General features: G+C 43.1%; 1 protein-coding gene across 1 annotated transcript; it reads right to left on the reverse strand.

The window, feature by feature from the left end:
• Nucleotides 1–5,802: 5,802 nt before the first annotated feature.
• Nucleotides 5,803–14,562, reverse strand: LOC111970636 (adenosine receptor A1). The gene is made up of 2 exons (XM_023997443.2): nucleotides 14,019–14,562; nucleotides 5,803–8,409 (listed from the first exon to the last, which is right to left on the reverse strand). Exons 1-2 carry the CDS (start codon nucleotides 14,327–14,329, stop codon nucleotides 7,740–7,742), a joined length of 981 nt encoding a protein of 326 aa, XP_023853211.1. The 5' UTR covers nucleotides 14,330–14,562; the 3' UTR covers nucleotides 5,803–7,739.
• Between the last annotated feature and the right edge of the window lie 3,677 nt (nucleotides 14,563–18,239).

Raw genomic sequence — 18,239 nt, forward strand, 5'->3', positions numbered from 1 at the left:
AACCAACGGCCAGGCCGAGCAGGGCAACCAGGAGTTGGAAATTGCAATACGCTGTGTGACTTCGGCTAACCCTTCCTCTTGGAGTGCCCAGCTACCCTGGGTGGAATATGCCCACAACACCCTCATCAGGCATGTCTCCCTTAGAGTGTGCTCTGGGTTACCAAACTCCCTTGTTCCCTGCCCAAGAGGTTGAAGTAGCGGTGCCCTCTGTCCAGGACCACATGGGCAGTTGTCGTCGCACCTGGAGGAGGGCCCGGGCTGCTCTTCTTCGTGCCTCCGCCAGGACCCAWWCCAAAGCTAACCGTCGCCGCGCTTCAGCCCCAGTCTACACTCCAGGCCAAAAGGTATGGCTTTCTGATATAGAATTTTGTTACCAATGTTTATAGTTTTCAAGTATTCTAATCGGTCTGCAACCCAGTGTGTAAAGTTCTGGTTTAAATGAAACAGACAGAATTCCCAACTCACAAATAGTCCAATCAAAGTTTATTCACGAGAGCTCTGCCGTTCATATACAAAGATATTMATTTTATAACATTCTTCTGACCTACGCACACACATGCACACTAACATTAGGAGAGCTATCTTCTTCTCCAGAATTCTCACCACAGTTTACCACTACCCAGCTGACAGTTCCAGTCCCCCCCAGATAAATGAAACCTGGAGGGCTACTCCCTGTCCTATCTTACATTCTCAGAGTTATAGCCGGGTCGGTTCAACCATAGTTGAATTGTTTCTAGGTGTTTTCTTAGGCATACRCACACATTCCTCCCTCTCCCAGTCTAACCTAGTCGGACTTATGTTTCATATTTTAAATTACTCCTTCTCCATGCTACATAACCTCTAATCCCTAATGGTTAAGTTTCCGGATATAATTATTTAATCATTTATCTTAAACCTTATAAATTCTTTTATCACTTTCATCTAAGGACTTGCCCATAAAAGTGGTTTCCAAAAAACTAGCTCCCCGATTCATTGGCCCCTTTGAGATTGATCGTGTCATAAACCCCTCTGCTGTTCATCTGAAACTCCCAGACTCTCTCAAAATTCACCCCAYCTTCCATGTATCCTTAATTAAACCAGTCTGCTCCAGTCCCCTCCTGCAGCTGATGCTCCACCYCTCGGCTCATCGATGACCATCCTGCCTATACCGTCCGGCGGCTTTTGGATGTGTGCCGTTGGGTTCGCGTTTGGCAGTATCTGGTGGACTGGGAGGGATACCGGCCTGAGGGGCGCTGCTGGGTGCCCCGTCGCCACATTCTGGATCCCTCCCTCTTACAGGATTTTCATACCTCACACCCAGGCAAGCCGGGTCGTGCGCCAGGCGGCGTCCGTAGAGGGGGGGGGGTGGTCCTGTCACATCTGCTCCTGCTACGCCCTCTGGTGTTCATCCGGTGTCTTCTTGACCTGCAGTTACTCCCCCTGTACACTCTCTCTCCCTCCCTCTCCCTCTGTGTGATTGTGTGTTTGGAGACAGGTGTGCTGGAATCAGAGCATAATCAAGATTTCTACAAATACTCAGTCCTGCCACTTCCACTCTGCCAGATCGTAATCTCTGCTCAGTCAGTTCATGATTCTAGCCATTTATGATTATTCAAGATCCTGTTACTCTGCTGTGCCTGTTTCCCTGCCTGACACCGTTTATCCTCTCATTGCCGTTACCGCTCTGTCTCTGGCTCCTGTCTCCTGTTCCACATCTCACCACCCAACTACCTTGCTCTGGATTTTACTCACCACCACTACCTTGGATTCCCCTCAGTCCCTGTTTACCCTGTTATACTCAGCTAACTCCAACCTCAGTCTCCAAATCTGGATTTTCTGCAACTCATCCGAGCTTCCAGATATGGATCTGCACTCCATATCTCCCTGTGTACAATAAATATTTTGGTTCATTCATCCCTGTTTCCTCATCTGAGTCTTCTCTTGGGTTCCCCTGTGTCGCTCCGCTTAACAGCTAAGCTGTCATCAAGGCAAAGGATGGCAACTTTGAAGAATCTAAAATATATTTTGATTTGTTTAACACTTTTTTGGTAACTACATGATTCCATATGTGTTATTTCATAGTTTTGATGTCTTCACTATTATTATACAATGTAGAAAATAGTAAAAATATAGACAAACCCTTGAATGAGTAGATGTGTCCAATCTTTTGACTGGCACTATACAGATCATCTTTTCCTCAGACACAGCGAAAAGAAAATCTAAAGATGTTGGAATTATTATATCTAGACAGCACAGATTAAAGGCCAGGCAGAACGAAGTGGACGAAGGAGGTTGTGAAACACTTGGTGGTGCTGTGAATGGGCGGACGAAGAGTTTATTGTAAGTCATATTTATCTCTTATTTATTCTCATGTATGTTATGTTTGAGTGATAATGTACTTACTGTATTGTGCTTTGCCGTGAGCTAGCACTTATCCCTGAGTTGTTGAAATCATATCTGCTATAGGCACTCTAGCCTAGTGCTTAGAGTGTTGGGCCAGTAACTGAAAGGTTGCTGGATCGAATCCCTGAGCTGACAAGGCCATCCTACAATCTAAGCTTGATGCCATCAATCTACACAAATTATCAATKAACCTACCAGGTACAACCCCAAATCCGTAAACACGGGCACCCTCATAGATATCATCCTAACCAACTTGCCCTCCAAATACACCTCTGCTGTTTTCAACCAAGATCTCAGCGATCACTGCCTCATTGCCTGCATCCGTAATGGGTCTGCGGTCAAACGACCATCCCTCATCACTGTCAAACACTCCCTAAAACACTTCAGCGAGCAGACCTTTCTTATCGACCTAGCCGGGGTATCCTGGAATGATATTGACCTCATCCCGTCAGTAGAGGATGCCTGGTTATTCTTTAAAAGTGCCTTCCTCACCATCTTAAATAAGCATGCTCCATTCAAAAAATGTTGAACCAGGAACAGATATAGCCCTTGGTTCACTCCAGACCTGACTGCCCTTGACCAGCACAAAAACATCCTGTGGCGTACTGCATTAGCATCGAATAGCCCCCGTGATATGCAATATTTCAGGGAAGTTAGGAACCAATATACACAGGCAGTTAGGAAGCTAAGGCTAGCTTTTTGAAACAGAAATTTGCATTCTGTAGCACAAACTCAAAAAAGTTCTGGGACACTGAAGTCCACGGAGAATAAGAGCACCTCCTCCCAGCTGCCCMSTGCACTGAGGCTAGGAAACACTGTCACCACTGATAAATCCACTATAATTGAGAATTTCAATAAGCATTTTTCTACGGCTGGCCATGCTTTCCACCTGGCTACCCTTAACCCCGTCAACTGCCCGGCACCCCCCACAGCAACTCGCCCAAGCCTCCCCCATTTMTCCTTCACCCAAATTCAGATAGCTGATGTTCTGAAAGAGCTGCAAAATCTGGACCCATACAAATCAGCTGGGCTAGACAATCTGGACCCTCTCTTTCTAAAATGATGTGCCGAAATTGTTGCAACCCATATTACTAGCCTGTTCAACCTCTCTTTCGTATCATCTGAGAATCCCAAAGATTGGAAAGCTGCCGCGATCATCCCCCTCTTCAAAGGGGGAGACACTCTAGACCCAAACTGCTACAGACCTATATCTATCCTACCCTGCCTTTCTAAGGTCTTTGAAAACCAAGTTAACAAACAGATCACCGACCATTTCGAATCCCACCGTACCTTCTCTGCTATGCAATCTGGTTTCAGAGCTGGTCATGGGTGCACCTCAGCCACACTCAAGGTCCTAAACGATATCATAACGTCCATCGATAAGAGACAATACTGTGCAGCCGTATTCATCGACCTGGCCAAGGCTTTCGACTCTGTCAATCACCACATTCTTATCGGCAGTCTAAACAACCTTGGCTTCTCAAATGACTGCCTCGCATGGTTCACCAACTACTTCTCTGATAGAGTTCAGTGTGTCAAATCGGAGGGCCTTTTGTCTGGGCCTCTGGCTGTCTCTATGGGGGTGCCACAGGGTTCAATTCTCGGGCTGAATCTTCTCTGTATACATCAATGATGTTGCTCTTGCTGCTGGTGATTCTCTGATCCACCCCTACGCAGATGACACCATTCTGTATACTTCTGGCCCTTCTTTGGACACTGTGTTAACTAACCTCCAGACGAGCTTCAATGGCATACAAGTCTCCTTCCGTGGCCTCCAACTGCTCTTAAATGCAAGGAAAACKAAATGCATGCTCTTCAACCGATCGCTGCCTGCACCTGCCCGCCCGTCCAGCATCACTGCTCTGGGCGGTTCTGACTTAGAATATGTGGACAACTACAAATACCAAGGTGTCTGGTTAGACTGTAAACTCTCCTTCCAGACTCACATTGAGCATCTCCAATCCAAAATGAAATCTAGAGTTGGCTTCCTATTTCGCAACAAAGCATCTTTCACTAATGCTGCAAAACATACCCTCGTAAAACTGACCATTGAACCGATCCTCGACTTCGGCGATGTCATTTACAAAATAGCCTCCAACAGTCTACTCAACAAATTGGATGCAGTCTATCACAGTGCCATCCGTTTTGTCACTAAAGCCCCATATACTACCCACCATTGCGACCTGTACGCTCTCGTTGGCTGACCCTCGCTTCATACTCGTCGCCAAACACATGGGCTCCAGGTCATCTTCAAGTCTCTGCTAGAGAGAGCTCACTGGTCACCATAGCAGCACCCACCCGTAGCACGTGCTCCAGCAGGGATATCTCACTAGTCACCCTCAAAGCCAATTCCTCCTTTGGCTGCCTTTCCTTCCAGTTCTCTGCTGCCAATGACTGGAACGAACTGCAAAAATCACTGAAGCTGGAGACTCATATCTCCCTCACTAGCTTTAAGCACCAGCTGTCAGAGCAGCTCACAGATCACTGCACCTGTACATAGCGCATCTACCCTGGGGCGGCAGCGTAGCCTAGTGGTTAGAGCGTTGGCAGTTCGAATCCCCGAGCTGACAAGGTACACATCTGTTGTTCTGCCCCTGAACAGGCAGTTAACCCACTGTTCCTAGGCCGTCATTGAAAAAGCAAATTTGTTCTTAACTGACTTGCCTAGTTAAATAAAGGTAAAATAAAAAAATTAAAAATCTGTAAATAGCCCATCCAACTAGCTCCTCCCCATACTGTATTTATTTATTTATCTTGCTCCTTTGCACCCCAGTATATCTACTTGCACATTCATCTTCTGCACACCAATCTTTCCAGTGTTTAATTGGTATATTGTAATTACTTCGCTACCATGGCCTATTTATTGCCTTACCTCCCTTATCTTACCTCATTTGCACACACTGTATATATACTTTTTTCTACTGTATTATTGACTGTATGTTTGTTTATTCCATGTGTAACTCTGTGTTGTTGTATGTGTCGAACTGCTTTGCTTTATTCTTGGCCAGGTCGCAGTTGTAAATGAGAACTTGTTCTCAACTATCCTACCTGGTTAAATAAAGGTTACATTTTTTTTATTTTTTAAAGCCAATTTAAATACTAGTTTCTATTGTAAATTGATCAAACTCGGTCATGTTTCTATTGAAAGTAGTATGTGTGGAGAAATACCCTTGAATGTAGTATATGTGGAGAAATGCGCTTAAATGTAGTATGTGTGGAGAAACACACTTGAGTGTACTATGTGTGGAGGAATACCAAAAACCAAAATGTATTCAGCCACCAATTATTCTGTTCATACATAACATATTTAAGAAAAAAAACGTTTTTTCTGTTCAATTTACAGGCCTTTTTTCAATATAATGAAAACCTCTGTGGCAGCTATTCTATCACCTCTGTAAGAACCAACGCTGGAGATGAGAAGCCGGTACAGAGAGTTGAACATTTAATGTAACACAGACATGGAACGGGACAGGAACAGCGTCAGAACCGTGTAAGACAAAGACATACAACAATTAATGCAGAATTGGGGAGCAGAGCTGGGGAACAGACAGATATAGGGGAGGTAATAAAACAGTGATTGAGTCCAGGTGAGTGCAATGAATCGCTGATGCGCGTTACGAGGGAAGCTGGTGTGTGTATTGATGGTGGCAGGAGTGCATAATGTAGGGCAGCCTGGCGCTAACCCTAACCCATCCCCATTATCCCCTGGGTATTTATACCTGTGTTTTCTGTCTGTCTGTGCCAGTTAGTCTTGTTTTGTCAAGTCAAGAAGCGTGTTACACCGTGCTCCTGCTTTTTCCTTTTCTCTCTAACCCCAACCCTGCCCAAGGGGCAGGCAAGAGAATGGTCGTGGACAGGCAAAAGATCATAACCAGATCAGAGTCCAGGAGTTACAGAGTGGCAGGCAGGCTCGAGGTCAGGGCAGGCAGTATGGTCAGGCAGACGGGTACAGAGTCCAGAACAGGCAAGGGTCAAAACCGGGAGGACTAGAAAAAGGGGAAAAGGCAACGCAGGAAAACGGGGAAAAAACGCTGGTAGAAAAACTGGCACAGAGAGACAGGAAACACAGGGATAAATATACGGGGGAAAACAAGCGACACCTGGAGGGGGTGGAGACAAWAACGAGGACAGGTGAAACAGATCAGGGTGTGACACATTGAGTCCCCCCATGTTCCTGTTTTGGGATTGTCTTGGCTCCAAAAACACAACCCTGTTATTGACTGGACCACAAGTTCAATCCTGGGTTGGAGTCTGTTCTGCCGTTCCCATTGCCTCAAAGCGGCACAGCCTCCCCCGAGACGGCCTCCTCAGGGCTTAAGTCAAGCCTCCGATTTCTCTGCAGTCCCCGCAGAGTACCATGACCTCCTGGAGGTCTTCAACAAGGCACGGGCTACTTCTCTTCCCCCGCATTGTCCCTATGATTGTGCCATTGACCTTCTTCCAGGCACCATACCGCCTCGTGGTCGGCTATATTCCCTATCCGACCCGGAGACCAAGGCCATGGAGGAGTATATTGAGGACTCTCAGGCTGCTGGAGGCATGCGTTCTACTGCATCCCATGTTTTTCTTTGTGGAAAAGGACAAGACCCTGTGTCCGTGCATTGACTACCGGGGCCTTAATGACATAACGATCAAGAATCGTTACCCCCTACCACTCCTCTACTCAGCTTTCGAACCTCTCCAGGGGGCTACCATCTTTTCCAAGCTGGACCGTCAGAATACCTACCACCTGGTTTGGTTACGTGAAGGGGATGAGTGGAAGACAGCCTTCAACACTGCCAGTGGACGTTATGAATACCTGGTCATGCCGTTTGCACTCACCAACGCCCCCGCGGTCTTCCAGGCCTTGGTAAACAATGTGCTCCGGAACATGTTAAGTCGTTTCGTGTTTGTCTAACTCGACAACATCCTGTTTTTTTCCCGTTCTGCCCAAGAACACATCCTACATGTTCGACAAGTCCTTCAGCTAATCCTGAAGAACCAGTTATTTGTGAAAGTGGCGAAATGCAGATTCCACCGTTCTACCCTCTCCTTTCTTTGATATGTTATCACTGAAGGCAATGTACAGATGGACCCGGAAATGGGCTGGTACTTGCATTTAAAGTCTTCCTGTTTACGGGATTGACTTTCCCAGGAGGTGCCTATTGCAAATGTTAACGAGATGTTAATTAACTTAATTCTCATAATTCAGTGAAGTGCTTTTCGTTGGAGTCTAGTCCACTAATGGGGGCCATCACAAAACAGACTGCAGTCCATATGCTGTATCCTTCATCCCAGATGATGGTTGGAAAGCAGAAGTCTCCTTATTATTGCACTACGACTACTTCTTTGACACAACATTTCGCAGGAGAAGCATATCAACAGGGCAGGTCGTGGGTACGGGTGGACTGGGGTTTTCTCAAACAGGGGTGGTGGGCTGGGCTGGTTGGGGCAAGGGCTGTTCTCTGTGGGTTTACACAGCATGCAGCAGTGGAAGATCTGGACCAGCGCGTGGCACGGAACCGCTGTATTCGGAAGGCATAGACCAGCCGGTTGAGGGCAGACTTGATGTGGGTCATAAAGATTCCCACATACATGGCACTCTTGGGCATCCCACACTCCGGGCAATAGAAGAGGATGCAGTTCATGACATGCAGCGGCAGCCAGCACAGAGCGAATAAGAAGACGATGAGCGCCAAGGACTTGGCTAGCTTTAGCTCCTTGTCCAAGTACTTGCTGGTGTCGCAAGTGGCCTTGGCACGCATGTTAAGCTGCTTCCGGATCACCCTGAAGATCTCAGCGTACAGCCCGATCATGATGGTCAGAGTAACCACCACCCAGCCAAAGAAGTTGAAGTAGACCATGTAGTCCATACGCATGACCTTGGTGAACTTGCAAACTATTATGTCATCGCTGGTGATGCTCAGGTTACCCTGTGTGTGCTCGTTGTGCCAGCCCAACATGGGCACCATCCCCGTCAGGGCAGAGAGGAGCCAGCATAGGAACACTGCCACCCATGCTCTGTTCTGGGTCACGATAATGCTGTACCTGCAGAGGACCAGAGGAATTATCAGAGTCAGTTTKAAAAATTATACAGTACATTGACAAACATAGAACATACAAAACAGCTGGAGGTGAAGCTTAGCTTAGACTTTTGATTATCTCCAGACAAATATGTCTGAAAACCTTTCCATAAGCCATTTGTTTAAGATGCTTGCTGGACGCATCAGGCATGCATTTTTACAGTACATGCTGTTCTAAGGAGCTAAGTATGAGATTTTATGAATACCAATGATACACCATCTCTGTGTAATGCATTAGTGATTACATTAATTTATGCATGTATTAAGTTTTGTTCAATATKTTTATTTCATTTATTTGTGTTTTTAATCCCAGCCCCCATCCCCACACGAGGCCTTTTGCCTTTTGGTAGGCTGTCATTTTAAATAAGAATTTGTTCTCAACTGACTTGCCTAGTTAAATAAAGGTTAAAAAATKGTATTGTTTCAGTGCCACTCAAGCTAACAGGCTGTCAAACCTATTATGTGACAGAAGCACAATGGATTAATTTATTCTTTGAATGTGATTTATAAAATGTCAACAAATAATAATACAATATATAGATTTTTTTTATTTTGGCACAAATCGATTTTAGAATGCAAAATACTGAGAGATAAGAAAATGCAAGCTATATTGCGTTCAGATTTTTAATGAAGGCGATTTATAAAGTGTCACCAAATTTGGCACATATTGATTTTAGAAGTGGTCCCGTGTGGCTCAGTTGGTAGAGCATGGCGCTTGCAACGCCAGGGTTGTGGGTTCATTCCCCACGGGGGGACCAGGATGAATATGTATGAACTTTCCAATTTGTAAGTCGCTCTGGATAAGAGCGTCTGCTAAATGACTTAAATGTAAATGTAGAATGCAAAATACTGAGAGTTAAGTAAATCCAAGCATCTATACTGAATAAAAATATAAACACAACATGCAACAATTTCAACGATTTTACTGAGTTACAGTTCATATAAAGAAATCAATCAATTGAAATRAATAAATTAGGACCTAATCTATGGATTTCACATGACTGGGCAGGGGCACARCCATGGGTGGGCCTGGGAGAGCATAGGCCCACCCACTTGGGAGAAAGGCCCATCCACTGGGGAGCCAGGCCCAGCCAATCAGAACAAGTTTTTCCCCACAAAAGGACTTTATTACAAACAGAAATACTCCTCAGTTTCATCCTCTGTCCGGGTGGTTGGTCTCAGATGATCCCGCAGGTGAAGAAGCCGGATGTGGACGTCCTGTGCTGGCGTGGTTACACGTGGTCTGCTTTGTGAGGTACTGCCAAATTTTCTAAAACGACGTTGGAGGCAGTTTATGGTAGAGAAATTAACATTCAATTATCTGGCAACACCTCTGGTGGACATTCCTGCAGTCAGAATGTAAATTGCACGTTCGCTCAAAACATGAGACATATGTTGCGTGACAAAACTGCACATTTTAGTCACCTTTTATTGTCCCCAGCACAAGGTGCACCTGTGTAATGGTCATGCTGTTTAATCAGCTTCTTGATATRCCACACCTGTTAGGTGGATGGATTATCTTGGCAAAGGAGAAATGCTCACTAACAGGGATGTAAACAAATTTGTGCACCAAATTTGAGAAAAATATGTTGTTTGTGCGTATGGAACATTTCTGGGATCTTTTATTTCACCTCAGGAAATATGGGACCAACGCTTTACATGTTGCGTTTATATTTTTGTTTAGTATATTTACATTGGTTTCAGATTTTTATGTGAGAACACAAAAGTTGGTAGTATGACAGAAATCAATTTTAAACTACATTGATGATAATTTAATATAAAACAACAAAATGAAGGAACCTTTGATAGTAAGTTGCTGTTACCATATATTGCTCTCTTACACAACTCCCCTGTCCACATGACACTACAAATAAATGAGACACACGAGGAACTCTGCCAAAAATGCCCAACGAACCAGCCTTAAAAGTCACTCCTTGGGACGGACAGGAACATTTTTATTTACTTAAAAGCTTTCAATGTCTAGCCCATTGATTTCTATTAAACTAAGCGAAGATATATGGCTTCCCAGCAGTCTGAGAGAAATTATACTTAGATTGCTACTGCACACTCCCTTGGTATCCCTCACACCACAAACAGGGCTTTTAAATTACAAATAAAAGTTAGCATGTAAGTCATCAATGTGTAATTTAAGTCATCAACGTGTAATTAGAATTAACAGAACATTTTCTTCACTAGGAATACAGTAAAATACTCAAGTTGTTGCCCTAAAGCAAAATCAATCTCATTATAGACAATCCTATATGAAAAGTTTTTGCAAATGTATTGCAAATGAAATACAGAAATATCTCAACTAACATAAGTATTCACACCCCTGACTTAATACTTGTAGGAGCACCTTTGTCAGCGATTACAGCTGTGAGTCTTTCTGGGTAAAATGCAAAGAGCATTGTAGATTGTGCAACATTTGCCCATTGATTATTTGTTACATTCTTCAAGATCTGTCAAATTGGTTGTTGATCATTGCCAGACAACCATTTTCAGGTCTTGCCATAGATTTTCAAGTAGATTTAAGTCAAAACTGTCAGTTGGCCACTCAGGAACTTTCACTGTATTCTTGGTAAGCGACTCCAGTGTAGATTTGACCTTGTGTTTTGGGTTATTGTCCTGCCGAAAGGTGAATTAATCTCCCAGTGTCTAAGCAGACTGAACCAGGTTTTCCTCTAGGATTTTGTCTGTGCTTAGCTCCATTCCATTTAGTTTATATTCTGAAAAACTCCCCAGTCCTAATGATTACAAGCATACCAACATGATGCAGCCACCACTATGCTTGAAAATATGGACAGTGGCACTCATTAATGTGTTGTATTGAGTTTGAGTTTAACCCCTTTTTTGGGGTAGGCATAAAACTACCTCCATACTTACATTACTTAAAAACATTTTTTTAAACTGGTACCAACTTCAGACCAAATCCCAACCTCGTACAACGCTGGGCCAATTGTGCGGCTGTGATTGGGACGCCGGGTTGTGATACAACCTGGAATCGAACCAGGGTATGTAGTGCATCTCTGGAGCCCACCAATCAGGACCTAATAGTCATATATTAGTCACATAATAATTTAACACGTTCATACATGTTTTATGTAGTTATTACACATTGATTACACTATCACTTGTATTTCATATGTCACAACGATTAATAGATACTTATGCTATGACGCTGGTAAAGTTTTGCCTCGCGCACCTGCCCTTCCCAAAGCTCTGGGCACTGCTGGTAAAAAAAAAGAAGCTAGCTATAGCTGATGGATGCAAACAATGTTCTTCCCCAAAAACATAGCAAAACGACATAATCTGTTTCAGTAGTTATAGTTAGCTAGCTAACTATCTAGTAAGGTGTCATCATCTAAAATACCCCTAATTTATAAGAGAGTTCTTATTTGATTAAATAGGACCCATCTATGTGAAGCTAGTCACAATAAGGATAAACCACACTAGTGGTATTTGCGGTTAGCCTTCAAAAGAAAAGTGTCATTTATATTTACTATGGATCCCATTAGCTGCTACTCTTCCCGGGGTCCAGCAAAATCAAGGCAGTTAATACAAATAACATTATTTGACGTGTCAAATAAACTTGTTGACCTTTTTTTTTTAAATTTTTTTTTATTTTTTTTATCCCAGCCCGTCCCCAAAAGAAGCCTTTTGCCTTTTGGTAGGCCGTCATTGTAAATAAGAATTTGTTCTTAACTAACTTGCCTAGTGTCACCGAGTAGACTGATAAACCATTTCATTGCTCCACATTCCAACCTTGTTAAACATTATCTAGTCTAAATATGGCATGATTCCACCAATTGTAACTTTCTGCGTCACTTTCAAAGATAAACCTTTACTTTGAAGGCGAACTGAAAATTCCACTAGCGTGGCTAATCATTATTGTGGCTGGCTTCACAACACATAACCCGGTCCGGTCAAGCCTCACCAGCCAGATGAAGCTAGCTGGCTGCTTATAACGTTAGCTCTGGGCAACAGGGCCAAGTAGCGGCTAGCTAGTTATTTTCATGAACTGAAGTTAAATGTCAATAGGCGAACAACAAGTGGCTACCTAGCTAATACCTACGCCCAAGGATTCCTAAATCATTGCTAAGAATATTGAAAATGACTGCAGTTTTTACTGGTCATTGTTTTCAGGCTGGTTGCATTAGTGCTAACGTTAGCTATCTACCGCCGAAGTTCTGTGAAAGGTTGCGTCAATCAAATCTGGWATCAGGATATAATGTGATTCAGAGTCACTGATTATACTATAATTATCTTTATTTAACACAAGTGATAAATGGTAAATGCAATTTTCGTATATACGGGTTCACTGTATCACCACGCAGRGTAARGCAGAGAACTGACTGAAATAGTACAGACATCTTCTTTTATACTGTTCCAGAGTTAGTTCCAACTTTAGAGTTGGCCTGTCACAGTAGAGGCTTAGCGTGGTTTTAAACTTGCTAGCCTATCGGTGGTGTCCAGTCACAGCACTCAGGATTGAAATGTCCAGAATGGTGCTTGTGAAGATTGAGCTGATTTGTTGGTTTCTACTCATTCCTCCGTTCCTGTTTTCTTGTTATTCAGCATTTTCCCTACACATTCCTCAGTTCCTGTTTTCTTGTTATTCAGCATTTTTCCATCTTGTCTCAACCTTGTGGTTTGCACAGTCGACACCCTAGATTAACAACAGCCTTTCTGCAGTCACACTATGTTTTGTGATTAACATGTCCTACTTCTATAAGGCATATATTTATGTTAAAAGAGAACAAAACCATCCTTCACAGTTCTAACATCTGTATCAAAGATATTTGCCTATTTTTTAATCCTGCTCGTTTGATCCTGATCTTATTTCAGATGCGCACACAGACGTTTTCCCATTCGGTCGAACAAATATGCCTCTTTACCAACGCGGGATTGTAAACACATCGTTCGTGGCCGGCGTGTGCTTGTAGTGCTTCTGATCGTAATTGTGGCGCTTGGCTTGCACGTGCAAATTCAGCATACACAACATTCTATAATATAATTGTGTTATTTCACGTGTCAAATAGTGTTATTTTGACACGCAAATACCCAAACGGCATTCCATAATTGCTTACTCATTGGTGTTTATGGCTTCTTTATAATCACTTTGTGACATCTGCTGACGTAAAAAGGGCTTTATAAATAATTGTGACAACGTTTGACATGTCCATGTCTCAGACATAATGCATTTTATAGTAGGCCTATGTTAACAATGCATTTCCATATTGAAGCCATGCAATTACTTAGAACAATGTGTCTGCAAACAAATTCACCATATTTAGAAAATGTTTCCTCGTGCTATTTAACAAACTAGGCTAAAACGGACTAACATTCTTATTAGAGTTGATGACAACGCAACACATAAAAGACTATAAATACACAACTTAAAGCAACCATATATTTAGCCATGGAGCAGCACTACAGCCAGCACTATGATTTAACATTGCATTAGGTTCGTTAAAATAGAGCCCTCTGTGTGGTAAAGTTGGCAGTTGTTTTCAGACTGTTCAGAACGCTACCTGGGAAAAGTAAATAGCATACAGCCAGTGTTATTCGACTCACTTGATGGGAATCTTGACCCGGAGGTAGCGGTCGATGGCAATGGCCATTAGGGACAGGATGGAGCCCTGGGTGATGATGAGGAGCAGGCAGGAGAAGAAGAGGCAGGTGTAAAACTGAGTCTTCAGTCCCAGACTGATCACTACAGCTAGGGGGATGACCAGGACTCCCACAGTGATGTCGGCCACCGCCAGAGACACGATGAAGCAGAACGTGTCCCTCAGGGCCCGGTTCGTACAGACCACCAGCACCACTAACACGTTGCCCAGCACAGAGGCCAGGGCTATGGCTGTCTCCATGGAGATGTACATCATGTCCACATGCTCCTGTGGCTTGACACCGGGAGGAAGACATTTTAAAAGTCCCCGGATTTCCCTTTGCCTTTCCTCAGATTAAAAATTGTTTAAGAAGTAGTTAAATATTCTTCTTCAGTTGGTCCTTTGCATTCAGCTAATTTCATTGTGTCCTCTTCCATTCTGTGTGTTCTCTCTGAGCTGCTGCTGGTGAGAGAAGCGTGGGTGGTCGCCGACCTGGCATTGACTCACTGAGTGGGCCCCACACTGACCGGCTGATCCCCTGTGTCTCTCCTTCTCTTAGAGGGGAGGGGCCTCGTTCTCCTCCCATCACTCCTCTGGAACAGTAGGGAGCTTCTCACACATGCCATATGGGCGCGCACATGGCATGTGTGTGTGTGGGCGCGCACATTGCATGTGTGTGTGTGTGGGTGCGCATGTGCTATGTGTGTGTTTTTGTATGTGATAATCTGTGTGTGCACACATGTGGGTGAGAGGGGAGCTGTGACTGGTCTGGCAGGTGGGTCTCATAAAACATGCGTTTGGGATATTTGTTAACATTGCCACTCAAGATAACAGGGTGTCTAATGACAATGTGAGCGACCTAGGCACCATTTTAACATTTTAATACTCTTTCTGTCACCTGAGATGCACTGCAGACAGGACCTTGACACTTACCCAAGAGGATTTGTGAGAAACTAACATTCTGCCCCCCCACCCATGCTTTTGTGCTAACCAAAACCGATTTCATCCTCTTAAATGGCTTTGCATGAATGACTGGACTGCACGCTGTGTCCAGATGAGCTGTATGTGATGTGATATGTTTTTACTTCCTGAATAACAGAGAATCTGTAGAAATAGAACCTTACATCGCCTATAGATAATTGTTGTATCCTGACTTTTTGCCTTTAGCCTTGTTCATAAAGGTGAATTAATTAATCAATCCATCATCTTTAGTGTGACTAGAGTGCTTCCCCTGCCTGTATAGATGTCTCCTTAATCACAAAGAATCAATAAATAAGATACATGGGAGTAATTGGAATTATGTAATGTGCAAGTTATTCAGTTGCAATCCGTGATATCATTTCATACACCAGCTAAATAACTTTTGTGAAATATGGTACGTTTTGAATGGTACATTAGTGCGTAACTGTAGCCATTCAGTTATGTAACTCTATAGCGACAGGAAGATGATTGTGATTTTATCACATTTATATGCTCATGAATACATTTCAGCGCACATTTTCTTCCTTTTATCATTTTGAAACATCATTATAATTTTCTGTGATTTTTTAAAACTTCACTCTGTCCACCAGTTGCACATTCATTCCCGTTCTGTACCTTCTTTCCATCAACTTAACCACTCTGGACCAGCTCTTTGCTAAAATAGTTATGGAGCCATGCAAAAAAAGGGACACAATTTAAACACTGACATATTGAAATATCATATGCACTGAAATTAATTGAATTTGAGTGGCATTGCATAATTTTGATGACTGCCAGCAAGCCAAGCCGAAAACGTTTCWTTATCCTAAAACACTGTTTTCTCTTGCTTGGTTTTAATAAGGCAATGTTAATGTCTAAATCTGAAAGTCTTGTCAGCCACTATAAAGGATGCTGTAATGAAGCAATCTCTGTGATGGCCCTTCTCAATCCATTATTAAGGAGAGAAGAAGTTTCAACGTCTGCCCGTAAACACATTCATTTTATATTCTCTATTTTTTGGAGGAAACCGATGAATCAGGACTTTCTTTGGGGACATTGCCCCCTACCTCAGACCGTGCTCTGTGCATTAGCTTGTTGGTGAGCAGACACAACAGTAACTCACTTTTATTGGAGATTGTGTCACCTTCCCCATGTTCTTTACGTCATCTGAGTCCCAGGGATAGTCAGCTTTGTGTGTGTGTCTATGATAGAGCGACAATCGTAACATAGCAACAGTGAGCTTTGATGTATGGGTTGGTAAAGGTATGGTGACAAGCTTTTTATTGTGTGTCAATAAACCTTTAAAAGAGCTGTTTCAGGCCAATGAGCACATTTTTGTCAAATGGACCATTGATCAACCAACCTGTTGGCATGCTGTAGTCTACCAGTAGAGTAGCTCAGTTTGTAGGTCATGCCACTTGCAACATCAGGATTGTGGGTTCAACTCCTGGTGGGACCACCGATATGAAAAATGTATGCACTCACTACTGTCAGTTGCTTTCGATAAAATAGTCTGCTAAATGGTATATTATCTACAGTACACCTTTAGATGAAGCAGGGGACAGGTGCTCAAAGTAAAAACATTCCAACTGCCTCTCTAGCCAAAATATTTTACGTTTATTTGCCTATTTGTTTTCTGAAACAACACACTCACTCATCACACATTGTAAGCAAGCTAGTGCCAGTGACTCCTAAGCCTAAGGTGCTYGGGCGATGGTTGAGCCCTATCTGTCCGCTAGAGTTTTGACTTCTGGGTACGTTTTGCAACAGAAACCCACTGGCCAGTGAATACACCTCTGAGACTGTAACCAACCCTATGAATAGCAGTAATGAATTAGTACAGTACCATGCAGAGGTTCGCCAGGTCATGTTCCTCAGGGGATTATGTGGCTGTGGTGAAGAGATCCCATTACCGGTAACCAACTGAGTGTAATGTTCTCCACATCCTCACCAAACTTCCTATTGGAGATGAAGGATGCCTCCAACAACCATTAGCACTTAATACAGCTCTAAAGCTACAGTACACAATGCTAGCTATCCTATTATGACTGCTGTAATGCACATCGATACAGAGAAGAGGGTCGTAGACTGGGTGAATGTGTTCCAATGGTAAAATGTAAAAACAGTGAGTTAACATATATAATATTGTATTTTTGTTCTGAGGGAGTCAGCAATAAAACAATGGCATTGAAAACGTAATACCAGTAGGATTTCAGAAGACTAGAAGGAGCACGAGCTCTACTGCATTATCATCCACACAACTTCTGTGGAAGATTCTATTGTTTTCTCATCATAGCTTAATAAGGGGTCTATGTTTTGACACAACGAGCCTTTTAACTTTACATCTAGTGTTTTTTGCTTCTTCTCTTTTTAAAGAATGAAAAAACCTGCTTCAGTCCCAACGTAAAACCTGCTTTAGGCCCATGAGGTTTACAGATTATTTTATTATATTTTTTTACTCACTTAGCAGACACTCTTATCCAGAGTGACTAACAGTAGCAATTAGGGTTAATCAGTTTGTATACCTGTTTCATCTCTTGTAGTCCTTGATGTGTTTATAACAATGTTACAAAGCATGTTGAGGTCTGTAATTTTTATCATAGGTACACTTCAACTGTGAGAGACGTAATCTAAAACAAATATCCAGAAAATCACATTGTATGATTTTTAAGTAATTAATTTGCATTTTATTGCATGATACATCAGAAAAGCAGAACTTAATATTTGGTACAGAAACCTTTGTTTGCAATTACAGAGATCACACGTTTCCTGTAGTTCTTGACCAGGTTTGCACTCACTGCAGCAGGGATTTTGGCCCACTCCTCCATACAGACCTTCTCCAGATCCTTCAGGTTTCGGGGCTGTCGCTGGGCAATACGGACTTTCAGCTCCCTCCAAAGATTTTCTATTGGGTTCAGATCTGGAGACTGGCTAGGCCACTCCAGGACCTTGAGATGCTTCTTACGGAGCCACTCCTTAGTTGCCCTGGCTGTGTGTTTCGGGTTGTTGTCATGCTGGAAGACCCAGCCCATTGTGAAGAGGGTTGGAGTCTGTTTGATTGAGTGTGTGCACAGGTGTCTTTTATACAGGTAACGAGTTCAAACAGGTGTCAGTTATACAGTAATGAATGGAGAACAGGAGGGCTTCTTAAAGAAAAACTAACAGGTCTGTGAGAGCCGGAATTCTTACTGGTTGGTAGGTGATCAAATACTTATGTCATGCAATA

The sequence above is a fragment of the Salvelinus sp. IW2-2015 genome, linkage group LG1, assembly GCF_002910315.2.
Source record: "Salvelinus sp. IW2-2015 linkage group LG1, ASM291031v2, whole genome shotgun sequence".
Taxonomy (NCBI): Eukaryota; Metazoa; Chordata; class Actinopteri; order Salmoniformes; family Salmonidae; genus Salvelinus; species Salvelinus sp. IW2-2015.

What these genes read in the sequence shown, in the direction of transcription:
- LOC111970636 (XM_023997443.2), bottom strand. Translation starts at nt 14,329, where the DNA reads ATGATGTACATCTCCATGGAGACAGCCATAGCCCTGGCCTCTGTGCTG. An exon ending in CGGGTCAAGATTCCCATCAA is followed by an intron (nt 8,410 to 14,018) that starts GTGAGTCGAATA and finishes GGTCCTCTGCAG; the next exon opens with GTACAGCATTATCGTGACCC.